The 25,975-nt window shown below is 52.1% G+C and overlaps 1 protein-coding gene across 1 annotated transcript; it reads left to right on the top strand.

The window, feature by feature from the left end:
- The first annotated feature begins 700 nt into the window (after nucleotides 1-700).
- CD101 (CD101 molecule) lies at nucleotides 701-25,594 on the top strand. The gene is made up of 16 exons (XM_064411024.1): nucleotides 701-944; nucleotides 3,166-3,226; nucleotides 3,665-3,683; nucleotides 3,757-3,851; nucleotides 5,397-5,485; nucleotides 6,431-6,541; nucleotides 6,652-6,798; nucleotides 10,261-10,397; nucleotides 11,293-11,670; nucleotides 12,434-12,850; nucleotides 15,539-15,916; nucleotides 16,739-17,122; nucleotides 17,904-18,308; nucleotides 21,715-22,116; nucleotides 22,940-23,335; nucleotides 25,280-25,594. The coding sequence occupies exons 7-16, from the start codon at nucleotides 6,740-6,742 to the stop codon at nucleotides 25,471-25,473; spliced, it is 3,150 nt and encodes a 1,049-aa protein (XP_064267094.1). The 5' UTR covers nucleotides 701-944; nucleotides 3,166-3,226; nucleotides 3,665-3,683; nucleotides 3,757-3,851; nucleotides 5,397-5,485; nucleotides 6,431-6,541; nucleotides 6,652-6,739; the 3' UTR covers nucleotides 25,474-25,594.
- Nucleotides 25,595-25,975: the final 381 nt, after the last annotated feature.

Here is a 25,975-nt window from a genome sequence, read left to right as displayed (position 1 = left end):
AAGACACTGAAATAATACAGCAAGGAGGTGTCTTGCTGTCATGGTTTGATCCCAGCTGGCAGCCAAGCCCCACACAGCCACTTGCTCACTCCCCTAGCAATAGGATGGAAGAGAGAATTGGAAGAGTAAAAGTGAAAAAAAATACCTGTGTTGAGATAAAGACAGTTTAACAGGGAAAGAAAAAGCCATAGATGGAAACAAAGGAATTCATTCCCTGCTCCCCATGGGCAGGCAGGTGTTCAGCCATCCCCAGGAGAGCAGGGCTCTGTCACATGTAGTGGTGACTCGGGAGGACAAACACCTTCACTCTGAATGTCCCCCTTTTCTCCTCCTCCCACCACTTTTATTTGCCCAGCACAGCACTGTCTGCTCTGGGGTATCCCTGGGGTCAGTTCCCAGTATCCCCTGCCCTGGCTGTGTCCCCTCCCACCTCCTTGTGTTCCCACTCACTGCTGGTGTGGGGTGAGAGGCAGAAGAGGCTTTGGCTCTGTGCAAGCTGTGCCCAGCAGGAAGGAAAACATCCCTGCTTTATCAGCACTGCTTCCAGCACAAATCCAGAACACTGCCCCATGCTAGCTACTGTGAAGAAAATGAACTCTATTCCAGCCAAAACCAGCACACGTGCTTTCCAGCAGGAAGTTGTTTGAGGCAGTAGTGGTTTTGGGAGGCCAAGGCAGGCTTTGGCAAGGTGAGTTTGTGTTCAGAGTGGTGCATGCTGTGTCTGAGCAGGCTGCAGTGCAGGCCGGGTGACAGCAAAGTGTGTACCTTTGGCTTCTTTCTAGATGGAAAGGTGTGCTCTGCAGAGTCTGCTTGCTGGAATCTGGGAGGTGACACCAAGCTCTAAATCCTTAAGGAGCAGCAGGAGCCATCAGCCACGATCCAGGAATGTCACAAATGGTCCCTCAGCAGAGACTCTGCCAGCTGTAGGTGCTCAGCACACACAGGTACAGCAGGAAGGGGTGGTGTGCTTGTGGGACAGCAGTCCTTGGCCTCGAGCTGTGCAGGTTACAGCTCACAGGTAAGTTTGGATTAGCTTTTATGAAATTCACTTGCCTTCCCCAGCCTCTGGGATGACCTGTGTCTTAACACTGCTTTTGTGAACGTGCTTGGATTTTGTCATAAGAAAGAAAGCTGAAAATAAGTCTGGAAATGCAAGGGAGTACTGGCAAGTGCCTGGGTGTTGCAGTGAGTGATGGAAGGTGTCAAGTCTCTAACACTGCCTTGTACTGCCCTGGGCTCAGCTCTGCCAGCTGCTGATGGAGGTATGGCCTGCTGCCATAGGGGCAGTCTGAAGAGCACTTTTGTGCCAGAGCCTGAGAGTTTAGTTGCTTTCATAGGAGCAGGCTCAGGCAACATGCTTGGCTGTCCTTTTTCTCTGACAGACCCTAGTGGTGCTGCTGTGGCTCTGGCTGACTGCCCTGCTCGGGTCAGGGCCAGTCCAAAAACCCCCTCTGGGCTGGAGCTGACTGGTGTCAAGCAGGATGCCTGAGAAGACCTGCCTCCTCTTTGTCATGTGGAGCTGAAGCCCAGTCATGCAAATCTGCCAAGGGAATGTGTGGCTTTAGCCTTTCCTGTGGGACTTCCCACACTTCTGTGACTGCAGGGGGCTGAGGTCTGCACTGCAGGTATCAGGACAAATGGTGTTTCAAGAGAGAGTCTTTAGTGACTGATTGAAGCTGTGGGATGTGCTAACTGAAGGAAAAGCCATTTATCATTCTTGTGCCAAATACACCTTAAATGCCACGTGTAGCCTTCAGTCAGACAGCCTTTTGCCAGGGGTCTCCTTCTGCTGCTGAGGAAAATGGCATTGTGCTGTAGCCAGCAGATGACTGAGCCTGGGTTATGGAGGAAAACAGGCCCTGTGGATTTCCAGGTCCCTCAGGAGAGCTGCCATAGACACAAGCTGTTCTCCTCTCCCTGGCAGCAGAGTTGCATTCCATGAAGTGCCAGAAGCATAAGAGCATGTCTGCTTCCACCTCTGCCAAGGGGGTAGAGAGGCAGGACTTTGCAATACAGGCTTTGGGAAAGCAAGCTAGCATTATATTATACTTCATCTGGGATTTTATAACCTCCAGCATGTGCTGGGCCTTAGACCAGACCACAGACTTAGTCTGTTGTTGTCAAAGGTGAGTGATGGAGCTGCAAGGCAAATGGGCACAAAGTTCTGTTTCTTCTTAGCAACTTAACCTGGCTTATGCCCTCTAGTTCCTTTCTTCTGTGATCCTGGCAATAGTTTGACATACTTAATGGATGGTAAGGAGTGCCAAGGACACTAAGTTCCTAAAGGTTTCCTAAAGGGTGGAGCTAGAGAGAAGGGAGGATGAACTTCCAGAGCTCCTGAAGCCGAGCTGGCAATATGAACATACCTGGGCATCTGAGAACCCAGAGATGTCTGAGAGGACAGGACTGCTGTTGCCTTTTTAGTTCTTGTTGCCTCCTTGCTGACTTCAGCTCTACAAAGACCCTGGCATAACGTGCAGTTGCTGGGATGCTAGGACTGTGGTAAAAAGAGAAAATATCCATGCTGCTTAGATTCTGCCTGGATGTATAAAGTCTCTGTGTGGTTATAGCCAAATGCATGTTCTGAATGCAAGTGCAGTAGTTGTAACCTCCCCTTCAGTGTTCAGGTACATCCTTTTAGTGTCCTGAAACTTGTTTGCTGATATAATCTGTGTTTTCTTCCCTCTGCCTTATCTCTTTTGTTCTTCATGCTTCATTTCAGGAGCCTTTTCTTGCCTTTGTCTCTCTGCATCTGAAGGACGATGGCCTTTTGTGCTCCTCTCTCTGGAGGACAGCAGGGGTACTTTGTTATAGTGTGTTCTTGAATCATCTGCTGAGAGCTCAGGCTGCAGAATTCCAGCCCAGTGCCCACTGCACAATCACCTGCAAGGCTGGCACCCTGTGCATGTACACACAAATGTTTTGTAGCCGCTTTCCTCATGAGGACTCCAGGCAATATGCAAGGAAAGTAAGCATTTCTGATGGGGAACTGACTCCAAAGAGACATTTATATTCCATTTGCCAAAGCAGAAGGGACAGTTATTCTTTCTAAGAAAGATGGTTTAGCCTTTTTTCTCCATCTGCTTGCTGTCATAATACAAATTCTGCTCAGTGTCCAGGAGCTCCAGACAAGCGACCACTGTGCTGAACATTTTTATTTTTCAGGATAACAATGACGTGATTCATTGTTAACACCCAGGATAGCTACCCTGGACTTGAGAAACAGGTAATTAAAGAATGTAATTTATCTGAGCTACTCAAGATACACATCTCAGAATAAGAACTGAAGGCACTTGTTTCTCACTATTGCTGTAGAGGAAAGCATAGCTCATCTAAGACATGAGAATTAGGCAAGATACTTGTATAAAAGTATTGGGCAAACAGGGGCTGAGAGAAATGAGGTAAAGGCAGCTCCATCTAGTGATGGACTGGGGAGGAGGGAAGAAGTCCCAGCAGGGAGCAGTGGTCATTATTCAACCCACAGACAGGTGATGGGTCCTCAGTTTCTCTCCAGACATAGCTTATGTTTCCATGAAAAGACTTCCAGATGGATTCTGATCTCCATTTTGTTACTTGTATAACACCTCTGCCTTTGTGCAGCAGCCCTTGGATGATGGTTATCAGGATGAATCTAGTCTACTCTGTGGTTTTTATCCTTTTGCAGACTCCTAGGCTTCAGCCAGGTAGCTTTTCTGCTGTGTGGCTACTGGGAGTCAACCGTGCCTCAAACTGAGGTCCCTGCTGTGTTATCCACAGAGTCCAGCCCCTCTGCAGGTGTTTTTCCTAGTGGCTGTGCCAACAGTGAGTGACCAGGCTTCTTGGAGTATTTAGAGCAAAATCATTGCCATAAGGTGAGTCTTCTAGTTTAAAAAAAAAAAAAGAAAAGAAAAAGATAATGTGTCTTTCTGCTTTATTGTGGTTTTGGCTTTCTTCTGCAGGGACAGACCTTACTAGCTGTTTTTTTGTCACTGCTCACTCTCTCCCCTGCCCCCATCACTGTAGGCTGACAAAAGCATGGCCTCTTCCTCTAGCTCAGAAATGTCCATCTCTGGTTTTCCAGGGAGAGCCCCTTCAGCTCAGAGCGTTCAGACTGGTAGAATTATCCATTTCATTAGAAATAAGATGTTAAGGTCCTTTTGAAGTTGGTGGCTTTTCCTGTAGTCTTTCAGGTCCGTGCTGAGATGTCTTTGCCTTGTGCCATTATCCTTTTTTTCTCTCTCTCTTCTTTCTGTCTCCTACAGTTCCCTGCATGGATGAATGCAGAAAAGGTCTTTTCAGAAAAGGTCTATAAAGGTCTTTTGTGAGTTGCTATTCATTAAATTCCCTTTTCTCGACCCGACTGTGTACAGTGTTAACAAGACAGCTCTCAGGACCCTTGGGCATGGCACTGCTGTCTTTAAACCCTCCTTTACCTCATGTCACTGGTGGCAGCAGCGTGTTGCCAGAGTGTCACCTCTTCCCAGCTCGACCGAGACACACATTTCAGTGGTGAGAGGTGTTCTCCAAGTCCCTGCGAGTAGCAGGGGAGTTCTGCAGGCTGTCTTGTGTGGAAGGTGTCAGGCAAAAGGAAGATAGCTGCTGCTGCTGTGTTGCAGTCCTGAGCACATCCTTTATCAAGGCCTTCAGTGGCACCATTGAAGGGGGAGTTGCTTTCACACTGAGACTGACAACCGGAGCACAAACAAGTGAGATGTACTGTGTACATTTGCAACTCTTCCTGCCATCTCTGTTTAATCAAAGCAGTATACCCTGCAGGCTTTCCCTGGAGTTCACTGCAGCTCCTGCCTTTTGTTTGAAGGGAATTTGTTTGGCTCAGAGTAAATACAACTTAGCCTTTCCGTGATGATAGCCAAGACACCGTTCTGTAGTGCAAATGGAGGAGAGCAGCAGCAGCCTCAGTGTTGCCTACAATGTGCTCTGCTCTTGTGGTGCTGGTGTGACAGTGAGAGCAGTGTGGGGTGCTGCTGTCCAGAGTGCTCTACTCAAACTCAAGGAGGGTGAAAAGGTGTCACATAGAAACAGAGCATCTGCTGCATGGCCAGGTACAGCTCTCTGGTGTGGCTAAACACACCCAGCCCATCATGCTGATACTACCTTGGGAGTCAAGGTTCCCCTGGCAACCCCTCAGGCCCCAAGCTGACTTTGGATACCTGCATGCTTGAAGAGAAGAGAGAAAATATGCTTTTGGAGGTTCAAGAGGAACTGAAGCTGGCAGTTCTGGGATTTAAAAAAGGACCACTCTGCCTCTGCTGTTGGGCCTTGAAAAGCCACTGTTATTCCTGTGATCTTAGAAGAGTGGGAAAGAGGGAGTTCTTTCAGGCAGATGAGCAAAGCCTTTGATGGTAGGTGAGGTGTAAGTGTAGTTCTGCCATTGCTCCCTCACTTTGTCATTTCAGGAGCACAGCTGAGAGATGGTCCCACATTGTTGGCAGTGCTGGGCCAGCCCTACTCCTCTGGTGCAGAAAACACTTTGGTGTCCTGGCTGGTAAGGATGGGACTTTGTGTAGGTGGTGGGGTTTTATGTGGTGAGGTTTCCCCTGCCAGCCCCAGTGCTGCTCCGTGGAACCCCCAGCTCCTCCCTCTTCAGCCCTGAAGCTCCTGCCTACAGCTCCTGGATGCTCTGCTCACTGCAGTAGCCTTAGGGCAGGGAAAAATTCACACACTTCCCAATTCACACACTGCCACTGGAAAAGTGTGTGCTTCCTGAAGTGTCTTGGAACCCTCTGCTTACCTTGACTGGGAAACATGGTTTTGTGCATATTCCACTTGGGTTTGTTAGGAGAGCACCTCCCTGCTGCAGCCACTGGTGCAGTGAGTTTTGGGAAGTGGAGTTGTCATTTTCCCAGCCTAGATGTATTAAACAATTGGTTGCAGCAATGGGTGTTTAATTCTCTTGCTAGCATTTCCAGGCCAGCTATTTAATTTTATTTTTTTTTCAAACCCTCTTGCTTCTGGAAATCCTGTAATCGAATCCAAGCTCTGTCAATCTAATTAGTTTTGAAGTGCAGAATCTCCATAACTTAGAGACCTAAATAAGCAGCTTAATATGAAAACCTAGTTTCTCTCCCAACACGTAACGCCATCCTGTATTCCCCCACAAGAAATTCCTCCTGAACAAGAGCCCACTGTGGCTGCTCTCCTATCCCTCTGTTAACCTCCCTCCTCTCTTCCCCGGCCTCTGCCCGGGCTGTATCCATCGGGAACTGGAACAACCAGGCTCATCCCTCCGCTGCTCTGCTTCAAAGAGCCTTTCATGATGCTGCTTGCGTAAAAGATGCTGATGCTGCTTCGCATGCCAGCAGCACTTGGAGACTCCGCTGTGACGTGATCAGGCCCTGCTGTGCTGCAGAGGGGATCACCAGGATTTATGGAGGGCAGGCTGCTCCCTTCTTTGATTTGTTTTTTTTTTAATTTTTTTTTTTTTTTTTAGAAATGATGGTGCAAATAAGAGCAAACACCAGATCATTGAAAAGAGTTGTGCATGTTCTCGGCTGTTTGCTACTCAGCATGCCCAGAGTCAGCTGCAACTGGTACAAGACAGGTGTTTCTCTCCTCCTCAGCCACTTCTGCTCTTAGATTTCAATTTCTCTTGTTTTGTTTGTGGTTTTAATTATTTGCTTTCACTTGCTGTACTGTGTTGTGTTTTTTCAGTGCAAACTGACCCCAGCAACCTCTCTGTGCGGCTGTGGGGTTTTGCTCATGAAGAACCTGACCTTGCTCTGCGTTGGAGCCATGTCCCATGAGGGCCATGAAAGATTTGACTAAAGGATGGAGCCCTTCCCACCCCCATGAGAAAAGGTTGTTGTTTTTTTCTCTTTTGTTAGTCTTCCCCTTTTTTTTTTTTTTTTTGTTTTTTTTGTGGCTGTCTGGTTTTCCTGGGACTGACAGGCCCCACAGCACATCAGCGGGGAGATCTGTATCCACCGAGATCTCGCTTGGCTCCCACAGCCCAAGGTGAAAGCCACGTGGCAGCCAGGCGAGCTCCCAGCAAAGTGAGCCTGGCTCCAGCAGGAGCTGGAGGGAATTTGGACATTTATGCTTCGTCAGGAGCTTTCTGGCCGTGAGAGTGTGCCCGGGGGAGCGCGGCTGAGCCGCCGGCCTTGGGGAAGGCAGGCAGCAGGCCGGCTCGCTCTGTAATTGGGGGCAGCAACCAGCTGCCTTTGATGTCTGAGCCGGGCTGAGAAAACCTGATGGCAGACTTCAAAGTCTGTTGCGCCGGCTCCCCTGATTATCTGCAGGCTTCTGGCGCGTCCCCCAAGACTGCCAGATTATCCCAGCTAATGCTGTGCTCTTCCCCCTGTCCCCCCCACCCTGCCTGGCGCCAGCCTCTTGCTTCCAAGGCTGCAGCTTCCATCCCTCCCTGTCCTCCTGCCTCTCCACATCACTGTGGCCATGTGGCAGTGGCATTTCTGGGTGGGAGACAGAGCTCCTGAGACCTGTGAGGCAGAGGCAGCATTTTTGGAAAGCTTGCCCACAGCCTGCACCCCTGGGCTGTATTCCTCCTCCCCATTTGGTCACAAGAGCAGCCTGAAATGTGGGGAGCTCTCTGCAGCTGCTCTTTGCAAGGCACAGAGGTGTTTACAGCCACACAGGCTGAAAACCCTTCCTGTGCAAAGCTGGATTTGCCTATGACATGGTTTGAGGTCTGATTTCCTTTGGATGGGGGTGTTTGCTGTGACTTCACATTCATTGCTGGCTTCCACTGGTGGCTGCAGGCGCAGGAAACCACAGCTTCCCTAACCCCAGGCGCCCAAATGGGGTGAGAGAACTCATGGGAGCCATACAGCCAGACTGGGATCTGGGTTACAGCCTTTCCCCTGTGCTTGCCTAATCGCTTCTGGGTCTCAACAGACTCCTCCCCCTAAAAATAAACACTGGTTGCTGGGTCACCTCCTTCATCCTCAACAGCTTCCTCCACAGCCTTTCTACCCTGATGTGGGGCTGAGCCTGCCTTATTTCCATCTCTCCCCAGGCTCACTGCAGTGTGTCAGCACTTGTCTAGCCAAGAGGTTTCCAAGTCACTCTGGATGCTGCTGGTGGCTGCTCTGCTCTTTTAGGCAGAGCCTCCACCTCACAGTACTGGACTAGGTAAAACTTTCCATGCTGCATTTTTGGTGGCATTTTTCTGGAAAGCTTTGACCCAAAGTGGCTGAGCAACATCCAAAGAGAGCACCTTCAAAGGGATCAAGGGAGAGGCAGGAGGAAGGAGAATGGAGGCATGCAATTAAAGATGGTCATCACCAGCATGAAAGACAAAGCCTGTGGTCTGGGCAAACCAATATCCAGCTGTATGCTCTGGAGTGGGAGGTAGTTGTACCCTGCTGAGGTGTACTGAGGTGGCCCTGCTGTGGTGACCCTCTGTGCTATCCAAGAAGCATATTTCCCTGTCATTTCCTGCCTGGGAAAATAGGGCAAGGGAATCTTTCTCCCCATGGATTTGGGCTCACCAATGTGGCTTCCAATGGCAATGGTGTCTTTGTAAAGAATTCTCTGATCCCCTCCCTTCACTCTGCCCTGCTGTATGTCTGGTTGCACTGATTTCCCAGGGAGGAAGAGAGTGAGTTTTAGACTGTGCAGTCCCAGGAAGAGGGAACTGTTGGTTTTGTCCACAGAGCATCATTATTGCCAGGGACAGGGCTGGGCCAGGCAATCCTATTCTCCCCAGTTTCTCTGCTGCAAATGTAAACTGCGACTCATGCATCATTAGAGTTGCAAGCTTGGAGTTAAACTGTCCCCTGGTGTGTGTTTATCTGCACACTGCCTGTCGGAAGCTCACTGAGGTTGAACTCCAAGTTTCCTTTCCATTTACTCTGTCACTGTAGCAGAGATGCTTTTGATGCTTTTCCCTCCTCCAAAGTGGTAAGTGGGTTGGCTTTCTGTCAACAGGATGATCCCCCAGGGCAGTGCTGGCAGTGGGTTGCTCTTGGAAAGCAAACCTCTCCATCCCTTTCCTTCTGAAATGGGAAGGTTTAATCCTGCAGCATGGAATGTAAGCCTCCCACACAGTTATGGCTGTGTCCTGCTGCCACAGGGCACAGACCCTCCTCAGGGTACAGGTGGGATCCTGCAGGGACCTCTGCCTGCTGCCACAGCCCTTCCCCTGGTCTGGATTTGGTTTTCTGAGGAGCTGATGAGGAGCTGGCTCATGGAGGGTTGAGCCTTGCAGCAAGAGGCCTCTGCCTCCACCTCCCAGCCTGTCATATGAGTTGGTTTTATTAATGGGGAAAGGAGGGACCTCGTGTTTGTTTTGGGTCGTTCCATGAATCTCATTCCCTCTGGAAGCCCCCTGGGATCTAGCAAGAGGAGCTGTTTTATGGCTGGTTTTTGCTTGCGAATCCCTGAGCTAATTAAGGCATTCAGTCAATCCCTCTGGCAGCAGTGGGAGCAGCATGGCTCAGGGATAAATGCTTTGTGCCACCTGGGGAAAATAGCCCAAGAACTCAAAAACAAAGAAAACAACCCCACCCCAAAAATCCCCAAAACAAACAAACAAACAAAAAAAAACCCCAAAAAACCCCACCAAATCAAAAAACTCAAACAAATAATTTCAGCTGTGCCTCTGAGCCCATCTCTAGTGTTATGGCTGTATACCTCAAAGACTAGGCCAGCATCTCCCACATCCAGGCACTTGCCCCATGGCATGTGCATACAGGATAGAATTCCTGGGCAATTCCTGGCTCTGTGGTGATCCCTCAAGAACCAACAAGCTGTCTGGACTGGCTGCTATGATTCTCCTGACCGTGTAGTGGATGGGCTGGGCTGGTGGGGGTGCTTGGGAGGGATGCCCCACTGGGGGCACTGGAGTGGGGAGAGCTTGATCAGCCATCTTCAAGGAGCACTGTGCCACCCTAGCCTCTACATAAGGCATCATGCCTGTCTGCAGCCATGGGAAATAAATAGCTGGAGGAACCTTCATCCCTAGAAATCTGCTTCCATCCCTCCCTATAATCCAGCCCCATCCCCTCCTCACTGTCAGCAGGGAGCAAGCTACTCTATGCAATAAAGGGGAAGGAGTGAGACAGAGTTTTAGCCCACAGTCTGCTGTTGGACAGCAAAGCCACAGCCAGCAGGTGGGCATCTGGCATGGTCACAGTGGCAGAAGGGGCTTTGGGCATCGCCACACTTGCCCAGGTGGCCTGGGGACAGGGTGCAGGCTGTCACCTCCCAGAGGGTGTTACTTTGCTGATGCACCCCGCTCTGTAACTTCTCCCTGCCATTCTAAGCAGAGGAAACCACCACTGACAGACAGTTTCCTCCCAGCCTCTTTCTAAAGAGCGGCGTGGCTGTCGCCCGTGAGAACCCACCACCACCCCTCTGGGAGAGGATCCAAGCACAGAGGATTCCCATGGGGCTGGCACAGTGCCTGGCAGCTGCCTTCCTCTTCCTCCTCCTCCTGGGTGAGTGCCCTGCCCAGTGGCCGGAGCTTTCTTGGAAGCGTTGTGGGGAAAGCAGGGCATGGGGGACTCAGCCAGCGCTGCTCTGGCTCAGTTGCCATGGGAAGAGGTGCATCAGCATGTGCTCCTTTTGCTCTGTGTTTTCACTCCACAATGAGAGCCCAAACCCTTAGGTTTCAGTGAGGGGACACACACATCCCTGTTGAGTGGCTGATGGCAGTGTGGAGGGTGTTACCTCACTCCCTCTCCAACTGGGAGGGAATTTATGAAGGTTTTCTAGGCACCCCTGTCACCAGCTCTCTTCCCTTGCCACCACGGTTGTTTTTTGACTCAGGACCCATGTCCTGTGGGCATTCTGCTTGGTGTGCATGCTGAGGTCAGAGTGAATGTCACTGCTGGGAGCTCTATGGAAGGGGAGAGTCTGTGGGTGGCAATCCCAGACCCTCTGCAAGCAGAAATGGAGGGGGCTCTTGATGCTTCTTTGCGCCCCCTGCCTTCAGAGTTCTTGCTGACCCCCTCTCCTGTGCTCTCCTCCATTTCTGCCTAGAGAGCATCTCTGCTGGTGACCTCCACTGTCCTGTATCCCTCAGCTTCTGCGTTGTATCTCCTGCTCTGGCAGTGATCAGCTCTGCACCCCTGCTCCCTGCGAGCTTGGCCCTCTTCATTTTAACACACCACAAGCTTCCTCCAGTGATCTCAGCCTGGTTGCTGCTTCCCCTGCAACGCTGCCTGAGAGAGGCTCTTCAGGCAAGAACGTGCTTGGCCGCCCTCTGGCCACGATGCTCTGGTCCCTGTTGTGTGACCCCCAGTGTGGCAGGAGACAAGAAAGTTCAGGGCTCTGTCGTCGCAGGGCTTGTTCTGGTAACTGCAGCCCTGCAAACACCGTGTGTCTTGACAGGTCTGACCACTGGCCAGCGGCTGGTGACTGTCCAGCAGGGCCCCCTCTACCGCGTGAGGGGGTCCCACGTCACCCTGTGGTGCAAGGTGAGCGGCTACCAGGGCCCGGCGGAGCAGAACTTCCAGTGGTCCATCTACCTGCCCTCGGCCCCCGAGCGGGAGGTGCAGATCGTCAGCACTGTGGACCCCTCGTTCCCCTACGCCATCTACACGCAGCGCGTGCGCGGCCGCGGCATCTTCGTGGAGCGGCTGCAGGGGGACGCCGTGCTGCTGCACATCACCGAGCTGCAGGAGCGCGACGCCGGCCAGTACGAGTGCCACACGCCCAACACCGACGAGAGGTACTTCGGCAGCTACAGCGCCAAGACCCACCTCACAGGTGGGTCCTGAAGGAGAGCCCTGCTCCCCGTCTCCGGGAAGGGACGTCTCAGCTGTCAGAGGGATGGCTGGGGAAAAGGGTGATGAGTGGGGCTGGGGTATGTCCAGATGTCCCCGTGCATGTTCTCTTGTCAGAGTGAGGAGAGGAAAGGAAGCCTCTGCTCTCCCGTGGCCTGACTCAGCTCCTGACACAGACACAGCATGTTGCAGCTGAGCACTGCAGGAGTTTCCAGGCTCTGTGGGTGTGGGAATTGACCCAAGTGGGGTAGCCACAGATGAAGGGAGGTAGCAGATCCTGCAGACCACTGGGGAGGGAAGGCAATGGGGTGGAGATACAGAGGGAAAGGCCCAGCTGTGAGCCCACTGAGTCTACATGGTGCTTCCACTTGGTGTTCAGCCCTGTTTTCTCCTTTATCTTGGCATTGCACCAGTCTACATTTGGGATAGTGAAGGGATGGATTCTAATCTCCTTGGGGTTGCCTGATTAATACTGACTGTAGTTTGATTGAAGAGGGCACTGTAAAGAGATTCACTGTTTTTCTTGTTTGCTGAGGTTTTAGTCACTTCACACCTCAACGCAAGGTGATGGAAGCCTTGTCAGTCAGATACAGACGATTTTTCTCCTGTCCTGTCAGATCCCCTAGGCCCTGGTTGCAGATTCTTGGGAGTTGTCCTATGCAGGGCCAGGAGCTGGACTCAGTGATTCTTGTGGGTCCCTTTCAACTCAGGATATTCTATGATTCTGTGTTTCTCCCCATGCTCAGTGATTCCAGACACACTCTCGGCTTCCATGGCACCCCAGGCCCTCAGTCGCATGGAAGGGGATGTGGTGGAGCTGACCTGTGAGGTGTCCAAGTCCACTGCCCAGCACACTCATCTCTCAGTTGGCTGGTACCTGCTCCAGGGAGCAGGAGAGCACCGTGCCAAGGAGATCCTCACCCTCTCCAAGGACTTCATCCTGAAGCCAGGGCCCTCTTATGAGCAGAGGTTTCTGGAGGGGGATGTGCAGCTGAACAAGGTTGGGAACACCACGTACAAGCTCATCATCAGGGGAGTGAAGCAGTCTGACCAGGGGCAGCTGTACTGTGAGGCAGCCGAGTGGATTGAGGATCCTGACGGGACATGGAAGGACATCTCCTGCAACCAGACACAGAGGACTCAGCTGGCAGTTTTGAGCCGGGGTAAGGCCTTTGCAAACTCACGTGTTGGCTCCAGCTCCCCTGTGCATTCCAAGCTCTACAGCAGTAGATTTCAGTGCCCCTTCAGCTGCCTCTGCCGCAGCCCAGGGACACACTGGTGGGTCTGCTGGGCACGGAGGGGGTGGGCTGGGCTGGGCTCAGGGCCATGGCAGCCCTGGCTCAGGAGCTGCTGGTGCTTTGGCTGTTCATGCAGCCCAATCCCCGATGCCAGCAGCAAGCCCACAGCCTCAGACCCTGCAAGGTGTTAGCAGAGGGCACAGTGTGGCCCACAGCAGCCTGGATCCTTGGCAGTGCTAAGCTCCAGAGTGTGGAAAAGAGTTGTTATGCTGCCTCGAGGCTCTCGTGGCCTTAAAACAGTGCACCCCAGTCAGCTGCTCATCACTGTGCCTCAGCACAGGCACAGAGGGACACAGGGATGGCCTGTGTGTGCTGCACAGCTCTCCTTGGGGGCGGCTTGTCTGTCCCTGCTGCCACCAGCCCGCTCGTTTCCAGAGCAACTGGGGCTGCTGTTTATTAGCCTTTCCTCTGAGCACCCTGTCTGCCATCCCTCCTGCCACAAGCCTTTGCTGGCTGCCATCCCTCACCCTGCTCTTCCCCCAGATGCGTGTGAGTAGCTGTGCCCAGGGGAAGGGAGAATCTCTCTCTCTCACCAGTCAGCTTCAGCTCAAAGCTGCCAAGACAAGGTTGTGGCTAGTTGGTGTCCTTTACCATAGGGTGCAGTAAAATTGGAGCAAGTCTCCCACTGAAACCCTGCCTGTGGGGGTGGTGTACCCTGTCCCCATACCTCAGGGTGGATGGAGGAGGCTACAGAGCGGAGCTGGGGCAGGGAGGGGAACTGATGTCTCGTGGGAGGGTGGTGAGTCAGAGCAGGAAACCAAAGAAACAGACGGGTGAGAACTGAGTACTCCCTACGTGGCTCAGGGGAGCAAGGTATCAGGAGGAGGGGGAGGGAAGTCTCTTGTCACTTTGTCACTTTTTGTCTGACTGGCTAAGCTTTATTCCCCTCATTTTGCAGTGTTTGCAGCAAAGGCTTTCCAAGCCTGCAATGGCAGTCAGTGCGCTTCTGTGCATCCTTTTCTTGAGGAGGGCTTGTCATGACTGGTAGTGTGATGATTCAGGTATCAGTGCCATGGGATTGTTTAGAAACCTTGTCAGAGTTTGATATTTGTCCTGTGGTAAAAGGTAGAAGGGAGGTGATGGTGGTGAGAGGACATTATGGTGGCAGCGTTGGTGCTCCTGGTATTGCCATGGTAGGACAGCAGTGGGTGTGCAAGCCCTCCATCAAATTTTCAGGGCTGGTTTCTTCCTCCAGCACCCAGGGGGAACCCAGGGCTGAGCACCCTGTCACTCTGAGAGCCATCGACCACTCTGGCCATGGGTAGCTGCTCCAGTGGTTTCTATAAACTCTGCAGCAAATATTTAGGAATGCCAAACATATCTGCAGCAGCTGGGATTCCTGTTCACAAACTGTTTATGAACCAGTGTTTAAATTCACAGGGTACTGCGCTTTTGGTAAATTATTTGAGCCCTTCCAGTTGTTGTCTGGGAGCTGCTCTGTTTTACTTCCAAACTACAGCATGTAACCTTTCCCTTGTTTTGAGACTCAGGGGACACCACAGTGACCCAGAGACACAGTGGTGTGAGCCGGGGAATGAGGGCTCAGTCCTTCCTCCAGGTTTTTGGCCAAGCCAGTGCTTTGTGGGGTCATGACTCAGGGTTTTGGGGTACCCAGTGGGTCTCCTTCCAGCCAATGTCCAGCCAGGCTGATGCCAGGAGCCAGGGGTGTTGAATGCCCAGTGAGGAAGGTGAATGGTACCATAGGACCCAGAGGTGGGGTCCCTACCTCAGACACAGCTGACTGACTGCCCAAGAGGGTCTGCCAAGGGGAAGATGACTTTGGGTTCCCCCTGTCCCTGCCTTCTTTGCTCAGCACCTCCTGCTAATTGGTATGGGGAGCAGGATCCATCTTCTCTTTCTTCCTTCCTACCTTCCTGTGATGTGACAAGTCTTGACGTTTCTGCTTTCTGTAGGAACTTAAGCAAAATCCTCTCCAGCTTGGAGAGCATCTCTTGCCCACAATCCACAGCAGCCACTGGGGGTTTCAGCATGCAGGAACAGCCACAGTAGATTCAGACAAGCCACTTGAATGCCAGCCCCTCGTGCACCTTTTTCTACCACAAGCAGAGTTAAAACCACCACTAACTAAATAAAACCCTGATAAATTATAAAACCCCTTTGTGCCCCTTTTTGGCTTACAGGATAGGTGTTCCATGAGGTAAAACAGCTTCAGGAGGTGAGGCAGAGCAGCTGATGCCTCTGAGTTAGGGCAGCCCTCAGTTTGGATGTCTGAGCTGAGCAGGGGGAGGCTGTGGCCAAAGGCTGTCCCAGTGAAAGCTCTGCTCTGTTGGGTTTATCTGCTCTTAATGGGGGAGCTCAGCTCCCCAGGGCTCTGGCTCTTCCTCCACCTGCACTGCTGCTTAGTGGCCAGAGCTGGCAACCCTCTCCCCAGGGCCAAAGTTTTCCATCCTGATCACTTTTCTTATGAAAAAACCCCATGTTTTAACAGAGAATTCCCTCCTGTTGCCCTCTGCAAGGCCACTGGTGCTGCCAGGCAGGAGGGAAGCATGGGCAGGGCCACCCACCACCCTCCTTGTTTTTGGTTGCCCACAGGCAGAGACCTCTCCGTGGACATCACTGCTGCTGAACCCTCCCTTTCTGAAGGGGACACCTTGCAGCTCAGCTGCGTGGTGGAAGCCCCAAAGAGCAGCAACTTCAAAGTGATCTGGCTCTTCAATGACATGGAAGTGGTCGGGATTGACCCCCATGGGGTATTGATTTGGGAGGAAGAATACGAGGAGAGAGCCAGGCTGGGGCAGCTCCGAGCATTCAAGCCAAGCAACACAGTTTATGTCCTCACCATCCCTGAGGTGGAGCTGGAGGACCAGGGCACATACCAGTGCTCTGTGTCGGAAATGAAGACTCCTGGAGACTTGCACAGCATCCAGACCGTTGTGTCATCACGCATCCAGGTCGACGTGAAGCCAATAGGTTAGTAAATCCTAACAGCTGCTCTTCTGGGTAAAGTCTGCAGGATCCTTGCCTGGGAAATGCTTTAGGTCTGGCCTCATCTTGACAAGGGCAGCAAGAGTGCAAATGTGCCGTAGTTTTTGATAGATAATGGGAAAAGCACTTGCTTTAGCACATATTAGCATGACAGACACAGTAGCTGTCAACAAAGTGAAAACCTTTAGTCCAGTCTTTTCACAGTAAGTTTTGGGGCAAATAGGTAGAATTCTGAGGAGTCTGGGTCCTCCTGTGTCTTTGGTACTGAAAACTGTGAGCAACATCTGCTGCTGCTCCTGAAAATCACAGGAAAACCCAGCAGAACAGGCGCGTCTGGGGAGGGGGATCATTGCCATTTCCATCAGGGTACTCTCACTGTTTTGGATGGATGATTTGTGAGAAACTACTCTAAGAAAAGTGTGTAGGAGGCTCTTGGTTTCCTTGTCATAGCTAGATAATGGTTATTCTGACAACATTAGCAGGAGGAGCAGTGTTATTCTGATAACATTAGTAGCAGGAGCTGCCTGCTGGGACTCTGTTTCTTAACTGTATCCATGTCCCATGAAAGACAGAAAACAGAAAGATTAAAAAAAAAAAAAAGCCAAAACACAACAACAAAACAAAAAACTGCAACCACAAAGCTTTCTCCAAATTTACAGGAAAAGGCTGGTTGAAAATTTCAGGCAATTCCCCAACTCCTTTCCTTTTCCAACACCAAGATTTATCTAGCCTTTCCATTTAACGCTACAGTACCTCTGGCTTTTCCTAAGGAGCGCAGCATCCCAACGCGGTCACTGTTGTTTGCAGAGAGCCACATGCACCTGTCTGTGTCCACCAGCACTCCCCAGGTGACAGCGGGAGACACCCTGGTCCTGCACTGCGAGGTGCAGGGAGCCACGGGCCCCGTGTCCCTGCGCTGGTGGCACCTGCCACCGCAGCACCCGGGGCGCAGGGTGCTGGTGGCTGCCGTGGAGCGTGACGGCACCCTGAGCCTGGGCAGCGCCTACCAGGATGGGAGGGCTCGGGGCAGCCTCCGCCTGCACAAGGAGAGCCCTGGCACCTTCACCCTGGTGATCCCCAGCACGCTGGGCGAGGAGGACGGCGGGCAGTACCGGTGTGAAGCGACGCAGTGGGGCCGAGGCCGGAACTGGACCGGGAAGGGGGAGGCAGCAGTGACGGTCAGCTCCATGCGTGAGTTCACCCTGCTTCTGGGTTGGAGGCACTGCTGGAGAAGTGGGATGTGGGCCTGCCGTGCTCTGAGCTCTGCTGCTACTGCAGGGTAACCCAGGTGTGAGCACTTGGCCCTGCAGTGCTTCAGTTTCCCCATTCCTCCTTGGTGTGTTTTGGGAGAGACCAGTGGGAGACAACAGCTAAAAAGCTCTGAGACCTGAAGAGCAGTATCTTGCTCAGCAGGCCTGTCTCCTTAAGCTGGAATACAAAATATCTATTCTAGCAGTATAATTACTTGCAGTAATTAAGTTCCACAAAGCTACTTGCTGAGTAGTGGTGGTATTTATCAGAGATACACCCCTGGTGCTGGCCTCTGATTGCTTCTTCTGCCCTCCTCTCTGAGAGCAGAGAAACTCATCTCCAGGGTGTACAGCAACCATGTCCTTCCTTCTTGGGTTCCTTTATGGAGGGGCAGCTTTTGGCTGTGATTTAGGGTGATTTTCCTTTCTTGTTGCTGGTCTGGGTGCCGAGAGCACCAGTGAGGCCACAGGAATTGTTAAGCTTTTGTGGAGGGTGGAGGGAAGCAGCAAACAGGACAGCACCATCAGCAGAGAATCCCTGGCTCCTCTGGTGTGGGTCTGGGGACCTTGGAAAAGAGGGTACCCAGAGTTTTCTGGGAAAGTGGCAGGTAGGAGAGGGCCAGGGGCTGCATGGGGTTGGCAGAGCACAGTGCATTTAAGTGGAGAGTGGCACTGTCACAGGATTTGTGTCCCCACACCAAGGGCTCTCTCCTCCTGGGCAGGTCTTGGTCTGCGCGCCACGCTGAGAAGCCGAATTGCCACCGTCACTTACGGGCAGAGTTTTGAGCTCTTCTGCCAAGTGGAGGCCAGCTACGCCCTGGAGGAGGTGCCACTGTCTGTGCAGTGGCTTTTCCAGCCCAGCCCACCCACGGGTCCCTTACACCAGGTGGTCCAGGTCCTTCCCAATGGCACTGTGGTCTGGGGGACAGCACAGCCGCACTTCCAGGGGCAAGCCCAGCTGGCAAAGACTGACACCTCCTTCAGGCTGCACATCCACAACGCCTTGCCTGCCAATGAGGGGACATACCAGTGTGAGGTGAAGGTCTGGAGGAGGAACATCCAGCCCCTGGGGGAGCCAGCAGCCAGCACCAGCTCCAATGCCGTGGGAATAAAAGTGGTGCTGCCAGGTAAGCAGAACCTTCAGCAGAGGTCTCTCCTGCAACTTTAAATCCATCAAACGTGACCAGGGGCAACCAGGGCCACTGGTGTCTGGGATGTCCCCAGCAGGGTCTCCTCCCAGGGCTGCAGGAGATGGTGCTGCTTGTTCTGGTGCTTCCTCAGCACCTGGCAAAACCTTGGAGGCAAATTTGGTGTTGGCAAGTGGGAGTATCTATTTGTTTGCAGATTACACCAAGCATATAGGGATCAGCCTTGCCACTAGGATTTTAAGCCTGGTTTCTGGAAAGAAGCACTGCCCCCCCAAGAAGCCCAGCTGAATGTTTGGGGTGTGAGGTACACCCCATGGTGTGGGCTTCTGGGGGGCAGTGGAGAGAGACCAGCCCCTGAAGCTGATACTGGGATATGCCTGTGCTCCCTGACCAGAATATTGAAGGTATGCTGGGAAAGCAGCAGGCCTCCCTGCCGGGCTGGGAGCCAGCACTGAGCCTCAGGAACTCCGTGGGGAGGTATCTCCTGCAGGGCACAGCTGGGCTGAGCAGCTGAGCCCTGCCCAGGCTTCCCTTTTATGGCCAGCCCTGCAGGCAGGGTCTGCGCTACCATCCCTCCTGCCAACATCCCGCCGGGAGCTTCATCCTCTTATGGAAGAGAGATGGTGCAAGCAGACCCCAGCCCCCCAGGCCAGCCTGCTTCCTGCCACCCCCGGCAGCAGCACGGTGCCCTGCTCACAGCTGGGGCTGCTGCAGGAACTGCAGGGTTTGTCCTGGCCAAAGCCTCCCAGCCTCTGGAGGCAGGCGTGACAATATGGGCTGGTTTGGTTTTTTGCCCTCGTGTCTGTTCTGCTAGCAAAGGAGAGTTCTTGCTCTTGTTCTTTTTTTTTTTTTTTCCATGCATTAAGTGTTCTTCCTTCCTCTAAAATCCTTGGATTTTCAGAATCACAACCCAGTGAACTGAAATCATGCATTTTTCATGTATTTTAACTGATGGGTTTGCTGTGGCATAAGCTAATACATTTCCTATCCTGTCTGGGTTCTTTTCTCTGGTGCTCTCTCCTGTTCCATTCTTAGTGGTTCCTCACCCCTGTGGAGCTGACTGCTGGGATGCTCTGTTGAACACTGGGGCTACAACCAGCTGGGGCAGGGTGGCAGGGAGGCCAGGGGTGACAATAATCAGCATCTTTGAGTGCACATATCTAGTGTAGATGGCATTAAGATGAGCAGGTGTAATTGCAGAGCATCTACACAGAGAAAATGGTAGCAGCATGAGACTACAACATTTGGCTCCAAATGTGTTGCAGCTGCTGCTGGAGACTGCAGCACGGTAAAAGATGGTGGGAACTGGGAGAGGGTGATGCACAGTGGGAAGTTCCTGCTGGCTCTAGTGCCACCTCTCTAGGAAAGACAGCATGAGCCAGTGAGGGATATTTGGGAAGGTAGGGAAGTCTGGGGAGGAAGCCAGCTCAGGCAGCAATAGGGTTGAGGGGAAGCTGCAGAAAATTAAGCTGCAAATCATGAAAATCACCAGCCTGCTTCTCCTCATATAAGACCTTATAGTTGGAGCCTGCAGAGATTCTGGAGTTCTTGACTTTTTGCTTCAGCACTTTGTTTACTACTTGATGTCAGTCGGTGCTTTAGCAGTTTACATGTTGCTGTGGTCTGCAGACCATCTTCAGATGGGAGGGACATCCATGAATGATTATAACAGGCAGGGAAGGAGGACAGCTCTTTTCCATTTCAAATATTTGAGGTGGGATCTCATAATTAGTGCTCCATGAGCCTCTCAGTGTAGCTGCTTCCCCCGCTCTGGAGTGGGCTCTTTCACCTGGTCCCTCAGGCCAGCAAGCCCACACGGACTGTGTCCTTCTGCCTGCTCCTGGGCCAGGAGCAAGCCAAGAGTCAGCAGGCAGGGCTCATAGGGAGATGGGCACTGAGGTGCTCAGCTTGGCTTATTAAATTGAAAATGAAAGGGAAAACAGCACCATGGCTTTATGTGAGACAGGAAGAGGCAGGCAGCTCCTCTGCCCTTTTGGTAAATGGTCTTTGGCAGTAGAGAGAGAGGAGACCTGAAATAAAGCAAAGGGACTTTGCAGCAAGCGCTCTGCTTCCTCTTGAGGTGATCTCCAAGAGTGTAATAGCAATTTTCCTCATCAAAATCAAGCACTCAAGGCAATGGTTCCTGTGCCTCGTCTCTGAGATGTAGTAGCTTTTCCTTCTCTGGAGCATTTTCTGCCCCAGCAGGTGTCAGGCTAGGCCATACTCAAGCAAGACCCTGCCTGCCCCCTCATCCCCTGGCACTTCACTGACTGGCCAAGTGGTATCCTTGGTGCTGAGCAGATGAAGTTCAGGATTAAGTGTCTTACTTTTTCCAGTTCACCTGTCACAGAAATACAGATGGTGGAGACATTCTGAGGGACCATCTCAGTGTGTCCTCTGCTGCCTGTCCCCAGACCAGCACCCAGGGGCTGAGCCTTAAGGGAGCTCAGTTTTCCCCAGCCTCTGTGGCAGAGGGTGTCCTGCTGCTCAGCTCATGTAAGGAAAGTACTAAGAATGGAAACTCAGCCTACAGTCCCTTAAAACCCTGATGGTGTCTCCTGCTGAGTAATTTCTTCCTACCTGGGGGTAATACCTGTGTGTATTCCTTCCCCTGACTGCTGAGCATGGAGGGGAGGGTGGAGAGGAAATGCACGAGGATCTTTAAAGATATGGATGTGCAGCCTTTTCACTGCTGGAGGAGAGGTTCCAGCAACATGTGGGAAGAGGTTCCCTCACAGCAGGAACGGCACAGACACATCAGGATCAGAATTTCCCTCTGCCGAGGGCAGAGCTGCAGGCAGCACCATCCCTCTGCTCTCCTCAGCTGCACAGCACTGAACAATCACTGGGTGTGATCACACAGGGTGTGCAGGACTGTTGTTGTGGTTTTGGATTGATAACCACAGCAAACACCTGAGATGGCAACTGCTAGTGCAACCCACAGAGGCTCTGTAGTCTCTCTGCGATAAAAGACACTTGTTCACAGTCTCCAAAGCCGTGGGCTGGTTTGTCACATATCTGTGAGCCTGCTGATGGGAGCAGTGGCAGACACACACATTTGCTTCAGACAGAGGCTTTTCCTCCCAGCTCCAGCACAATGGCAGCCTCCATCCCCATTCCTGCTCCGTGGTCTCCAAGGCACCTCCTCTGCTGCTCTCCTGCCCAGTAACACCCAGCTGTGATTCCCTGCTGTTGTTTCAACAAGGGTGTGTGGATTTCCTCTTTCCCTCCTCCCTCCACCCTCTGCTCCAGCATCCCCTAATGAGCCTTTGTCCTCTGTGCCCCCTCTTCCTTACTCCTCTTCCTCTTTTCTCTCTTCTCTCCTTGTCAGTATCCTTGTAGTGGCAGCTGCATCTGGCATGACTGTTTTGTTTCTCCATTTTAGAAAGCAAGCTTCAGGTTGCTACGAAAGACAGCTCCGTGGAAATTGCCGGTGGTAACGCAGCCATTGAGTGCAGGATTGCGTTTGCCCAGAATAATTCACAGTTTGCTGTTACCTGGTACCTCCTGCCTCCTCTGGCAGACACAAAACCCCTGCAAATCGTCAGGGCCGACTACAACAGCATACTGGAATATGGGTCTGAATTCAGCTCTCCTGCACAAAAGTCCCGCTTCCTGAGCCAGAGGGTATCCAGCAACATCTTCCAGCTGCAGATTCTGTCTGCAAACCTGGGGGACCGGGGCAGCTACTACTGTGTGGTGGAGGAATGGCTCTGGCTGGTGGATGGCTGGTACAAGCTCGGAGAGGGAACATCGGGAAGGACCACGCTGAAGTTCAAGCTCCCAGGTGAGCAGGTGTGCTCCCTTGTATAGGTGCTGCTGGAGGAGGCTGGATCAACTTATGACAGGCTCCTGCCAGGCCTCTCCTAAGCTGGCAGGGCTTAGGAAAAGCAGCAGCTCCTGTGTTGGATCAGAGGCTTAGGGATGCAGGAGTTGTCAGTGTCTCTCAAAGGGAAATAGGGAATTAGGAAGATTTACCACATCCTCCCAAGCCAACCGAGCTGCTATTTTTGCTACTGGCAGACATAGTCAGATGCTTCATAACAAAGTGAATTGTGGCCTTTTTCTTTTCCCTCCAACACCTGGTGCACTTGGGTGGTTGTGCAACGCTGTGAACAGAGAAGCTGCCCTTACCTGGTGCTCGTGAGCATCCTGAAGGAAAACACTTGGTTTTCCTTACCCTGCAGCACTTTGCTGCTGAGGAACAAGGCTGGAGGTTCAGCTGCTCTCACCTTAATCACTGCACTCTGGGGTGCATGGTGGGTCTCCCTGACTCAGTTCTTCCCTCTCTCAGCCTCACTCCAGCCCTAAATAAAGTGGATCAGAGAATTTCACCTTCCTAAATAGCTTTTGGTCCAAAAGATGCCTTTATCACTTATTTGGAGGGGCTAGGAAGTATTACTGCACAGGGGGCAGAGATGATGGGGAAGGTGGGGACACGACAACCCAGGGAGAATGAGTCACAGGAGCAAGGGGCCCGTGGGAGGCCATTCCAATCCCTCACACTTTCCTCCAGAAGGCTCCTGTCAGCCTGCGGGTGCAGGCAGAAGTGTTTTTACAGCTGTACGCCACCACAACGCCTCTTTCAGCTTGCACTCTTCCCCCCACAGAGCGCGAGCTGCCGATGGAGAAAGCCAACCTCAGCATCTCGGCGCGGGAGGGCGAGCAGGCCACGCTGCCCTGCCGGCTGCAGGCCGCCCTCCCGCCCGGCTCGCACCTCGCGGCCACCTGGTTCCGCGTGACGGGCAGCGGCCGCGGCAGCGCCCTGCTGGCCCTGCGGCACGACGGCACCGTGGAGTACCCCGAGGGGCGCCTGGCAGCCAGGCTGCTCCTCCGCCGCCCCTCCGCCGGAGACTTCAGCCTGACGCTGAGCAGCGTGGAGAGCGGAGATGCTGGGGCCTATTACTGCCAGCTGCAGGAGTGGCGGTGGCTGGGCGAGGGCAAGGACTGGGCTGTGCGAGCCTTGGCGTGCTCGGGGTACACCCAGCTCGCCACCATCCCGCCAGGTAAGGCCACTGGGTGCCAGGGGCTGGTCGCCCTGCGTGCCCACAGCCTTTTCCCCCCAGAACCTAAGTGTTTTGGGGGGAAAATTCTTGGTGTGATTTCTCTGTCCAGACTGAGGTCTCTAAAAACAGCCTCTGTTCGCTTTGGGGTGAGTGGGGGTGCATGCTGGTGTTAGGTTCTATTTTGTCGGGCCAGGGTTTTATGAGCCTTCCAAAGGGAACCTAATACACCCAAGAATAGCTTGGCTATTACCTTTGGAGGCAAATAATGAGCAGGATGGCTTCTGCTGCAGTGTTAGAAACAAAAAGGTTTAATAAAAGGCAAAATAACAAACAGAAAATCCGAGCCAGGTACAGTGGTTTGCCCCTGGTACAAACACCTTCACAAAAGCCTCGTGGCTCTTTTGTTTTCTTCTTTTCTACTTGATGGGCCAGGCGGGACTTTTTGGCTTCTATCCAATTAGGTGACCCCAAGGTTTTAGTGAAGTCTCTGGGGTCCTATAAGGTGGCTTTTCACCTGATTGTTGGGAGAAACTTCTGGGCCTCTTTCCTTTTTTGGGGGACAAAGGCTAGCTTTGCCACTCTCTCATTAGGGGGCACTCTCCTACACTCCTACATGCTGGGTGCGAAGGTAGGACTGGATTCTGCACGCAGAAGTTTAAGTAGATAAAAGCAAAGGTTTCAGTCAGGTGCACGCAACATTTTTAGGAAGGTAATAGGCAGGAGTTGTTGCTGCTTTGGGAAAATAGGAGGCTTGGATGACCCATGTGGAGGAAAAAAATATAAACTGTGAAATCAATCATGATGCACCCAGCTGAGAGGATCTTGCACTCGTACTGGCCTTCAGCTCTGGAGCTGCCATGCCTGAAGCCAGCCTGGGTGCCTACACAAGTTACGGCTTCTGCAGCAATTCCCAGAGCTGACCAGCATGGAAAGAGTGACCCTGCAGAGCCCTCCCCTCTGCCTGCTGCTCCCACAGCCAGGCACGGGGCCTGCTCTCATGACTTTGCACCTACAGCAGGGCTAATCTGGGTTTAATTGCACAGAGAGGGCCTGACAGCACTTCATCCCCCCTGCTGTTGTGTTGCTGCTGTTATCCATCACAGCTCTCTAGCACGCAAGATTTCTCCTTCATCAGCTCCCTCTATCTCTTGTTACCCATTACTGGTAGAAAAAGCATTGCTAAAATTGCTCAGTAACTGGTAGTAAATTCTCCTCCAATTTTTGAATAAGTGTTTTTGCCAAGTGGTTTTCATGGTTTTCACAAAAGGCAAAAGATTAGCTGGGTGTTTTTTCTTTCTCCCTCTCTTTTTAATTTTTTTTTTTTTTTGAGGGGTGGCCATGTGTGTGCATATGTGTTCCTCCAGTGATGCAGGTTATCTTTGAAGTACCCAGCAGCCTCCACCTCAGCTGGGGAGCTGCTCTGCTGGAGCTGCCAGGGATGAGGATGGTGCTCACAGCTGCCTGCAGTTCAGTAAGGATGAAATATGATAGCAGATCAGCAGTAACAAGGAGGGGAAGATGTCTGGAGGGACAGGGGCCTCTTGATCTGGTTTCCTTAGCTTTCCTCTTATCCCATCTTGCTCAGTGGTGCAGCCTCTGACAGACTTCTACCTCATCCCACTGTCACTGGTGTCAGGTAAGGTGTGTTGCTTTTCCTTACTGAGCCCAGTCTGGAATGGGTTAGCAGAAGAACTGGGCTGTTTCTCTTGGGATGTTTCAGGTGAACAAGCCAGGGCCTTATCTGACCTCCCCAGACAATAAATTGAGGCAAATTACCTGGTTTGTCCCCCTCTTCTCCTCAGGTAGCCTGTATGAATTCTTAAAAATAGGTTGCTGTTGAAGATTGAGGGAAAAGTGTTAAGAAAATAGCACTTAGAGATAAGAGTAGGAGAGAGAAACTCAGACTAGCTTGGGGCCTCACTTTTTCTTTCTTTTCTCCTTCAGAGTCAACTGTTTTGTCTAGGATCTGCTCATCCCCACCACTGCTGAACTTCATCTTATACTTACCACTGGTTCTCATCCTTCTGCTGGCCCTTGCTGTCTTCTGCTGGTACTGCAAATTCAGGAAAAGCAAGAAGAGGAACATCACAGGGTGGATGATGGAACTGGAAGGGAATGAAGAGGCCAAGAAAACTTAGCTGGTCTGTGGAGGCAGATGCAACTTGGAGGAGCAGAGCTGCACAGCTGAGGAGGACTGAGTACTTGCAGAGGGGCTTTTTATTGTTTTGTGGTAGCTCTTGCAATAAATCATTGAAATTGTGGGTTTGCTTTTGGTGGATTGAAGCAGCTTTGGAATAACTGAGCAAATAGGGTTTTCATAACGAGTGTTTCTGTCTTTTAGGTTAGGTACTTGCCCATTTCCTGCTCTGGTTGTTGTGGTACATTTGGAGGTCCTTGCATCTCCCACTGTGGATGGAAGTGGTGTTATTTCTCTGCAGGAATAAGGGAAAAAACCAGCTCTTTCTGCACTGTGACACAAAAAGTACCACATTTCTACTAATTTTAGGTGTCTTGACAAAATCTATGTGGTATCCAGGCTAAAAACCAGTGGTAGAACTGGAAGGGGACTAGTGGTGTCCTATTGAAGTCATTGCCCTTGCCTTTGCCTACTCTTTGCTGGGGAAGCTCTTGGACACCTCT

This window comes from Passer domesticus, chromosome 2 (assembly GCF_036417665.1).
Source record: "Passer domesticus isolate bPasDom1 chromosome 2, bPasDom1.hap1, whole genome shotgun sequence".
Lineage (NCBI taxonomy): Eukaryota > Metazoa > Chordata > Aves > Passeriformes > Passeridae > Passer > Passer domesticus.
Note: the sequence above shows the minus strand (reverse complement) of the source record. Positions and strands in the feature narration are given on the sequence as shown.

Excerpts from the sequence above, each read along its gene's own strand:
- CD101 (XM_064411024.1), top strand. The coding sequence starts at position 6,740 with ATGAGGGCCATGAAAGATTTGACTAAAGGATGGAGCCCTTCCCACCCC. Across the intron at positions 6,799-10,260 it reads TCCCACCCCCATGAGAAAAG|CCTCTTTCTAAAGAGCGGCG; the intron begins GTTGTTGTTTTT and ends GTTTCCTCCCAG. Across the intron at positions 15,917-16,738 it reads GGTCGACGTGAAGCCAATAG|AGAGCCACATGCACCTGTCT; the intron begins GTTAGTAAATCC and ends TGTTGTTTGCAG.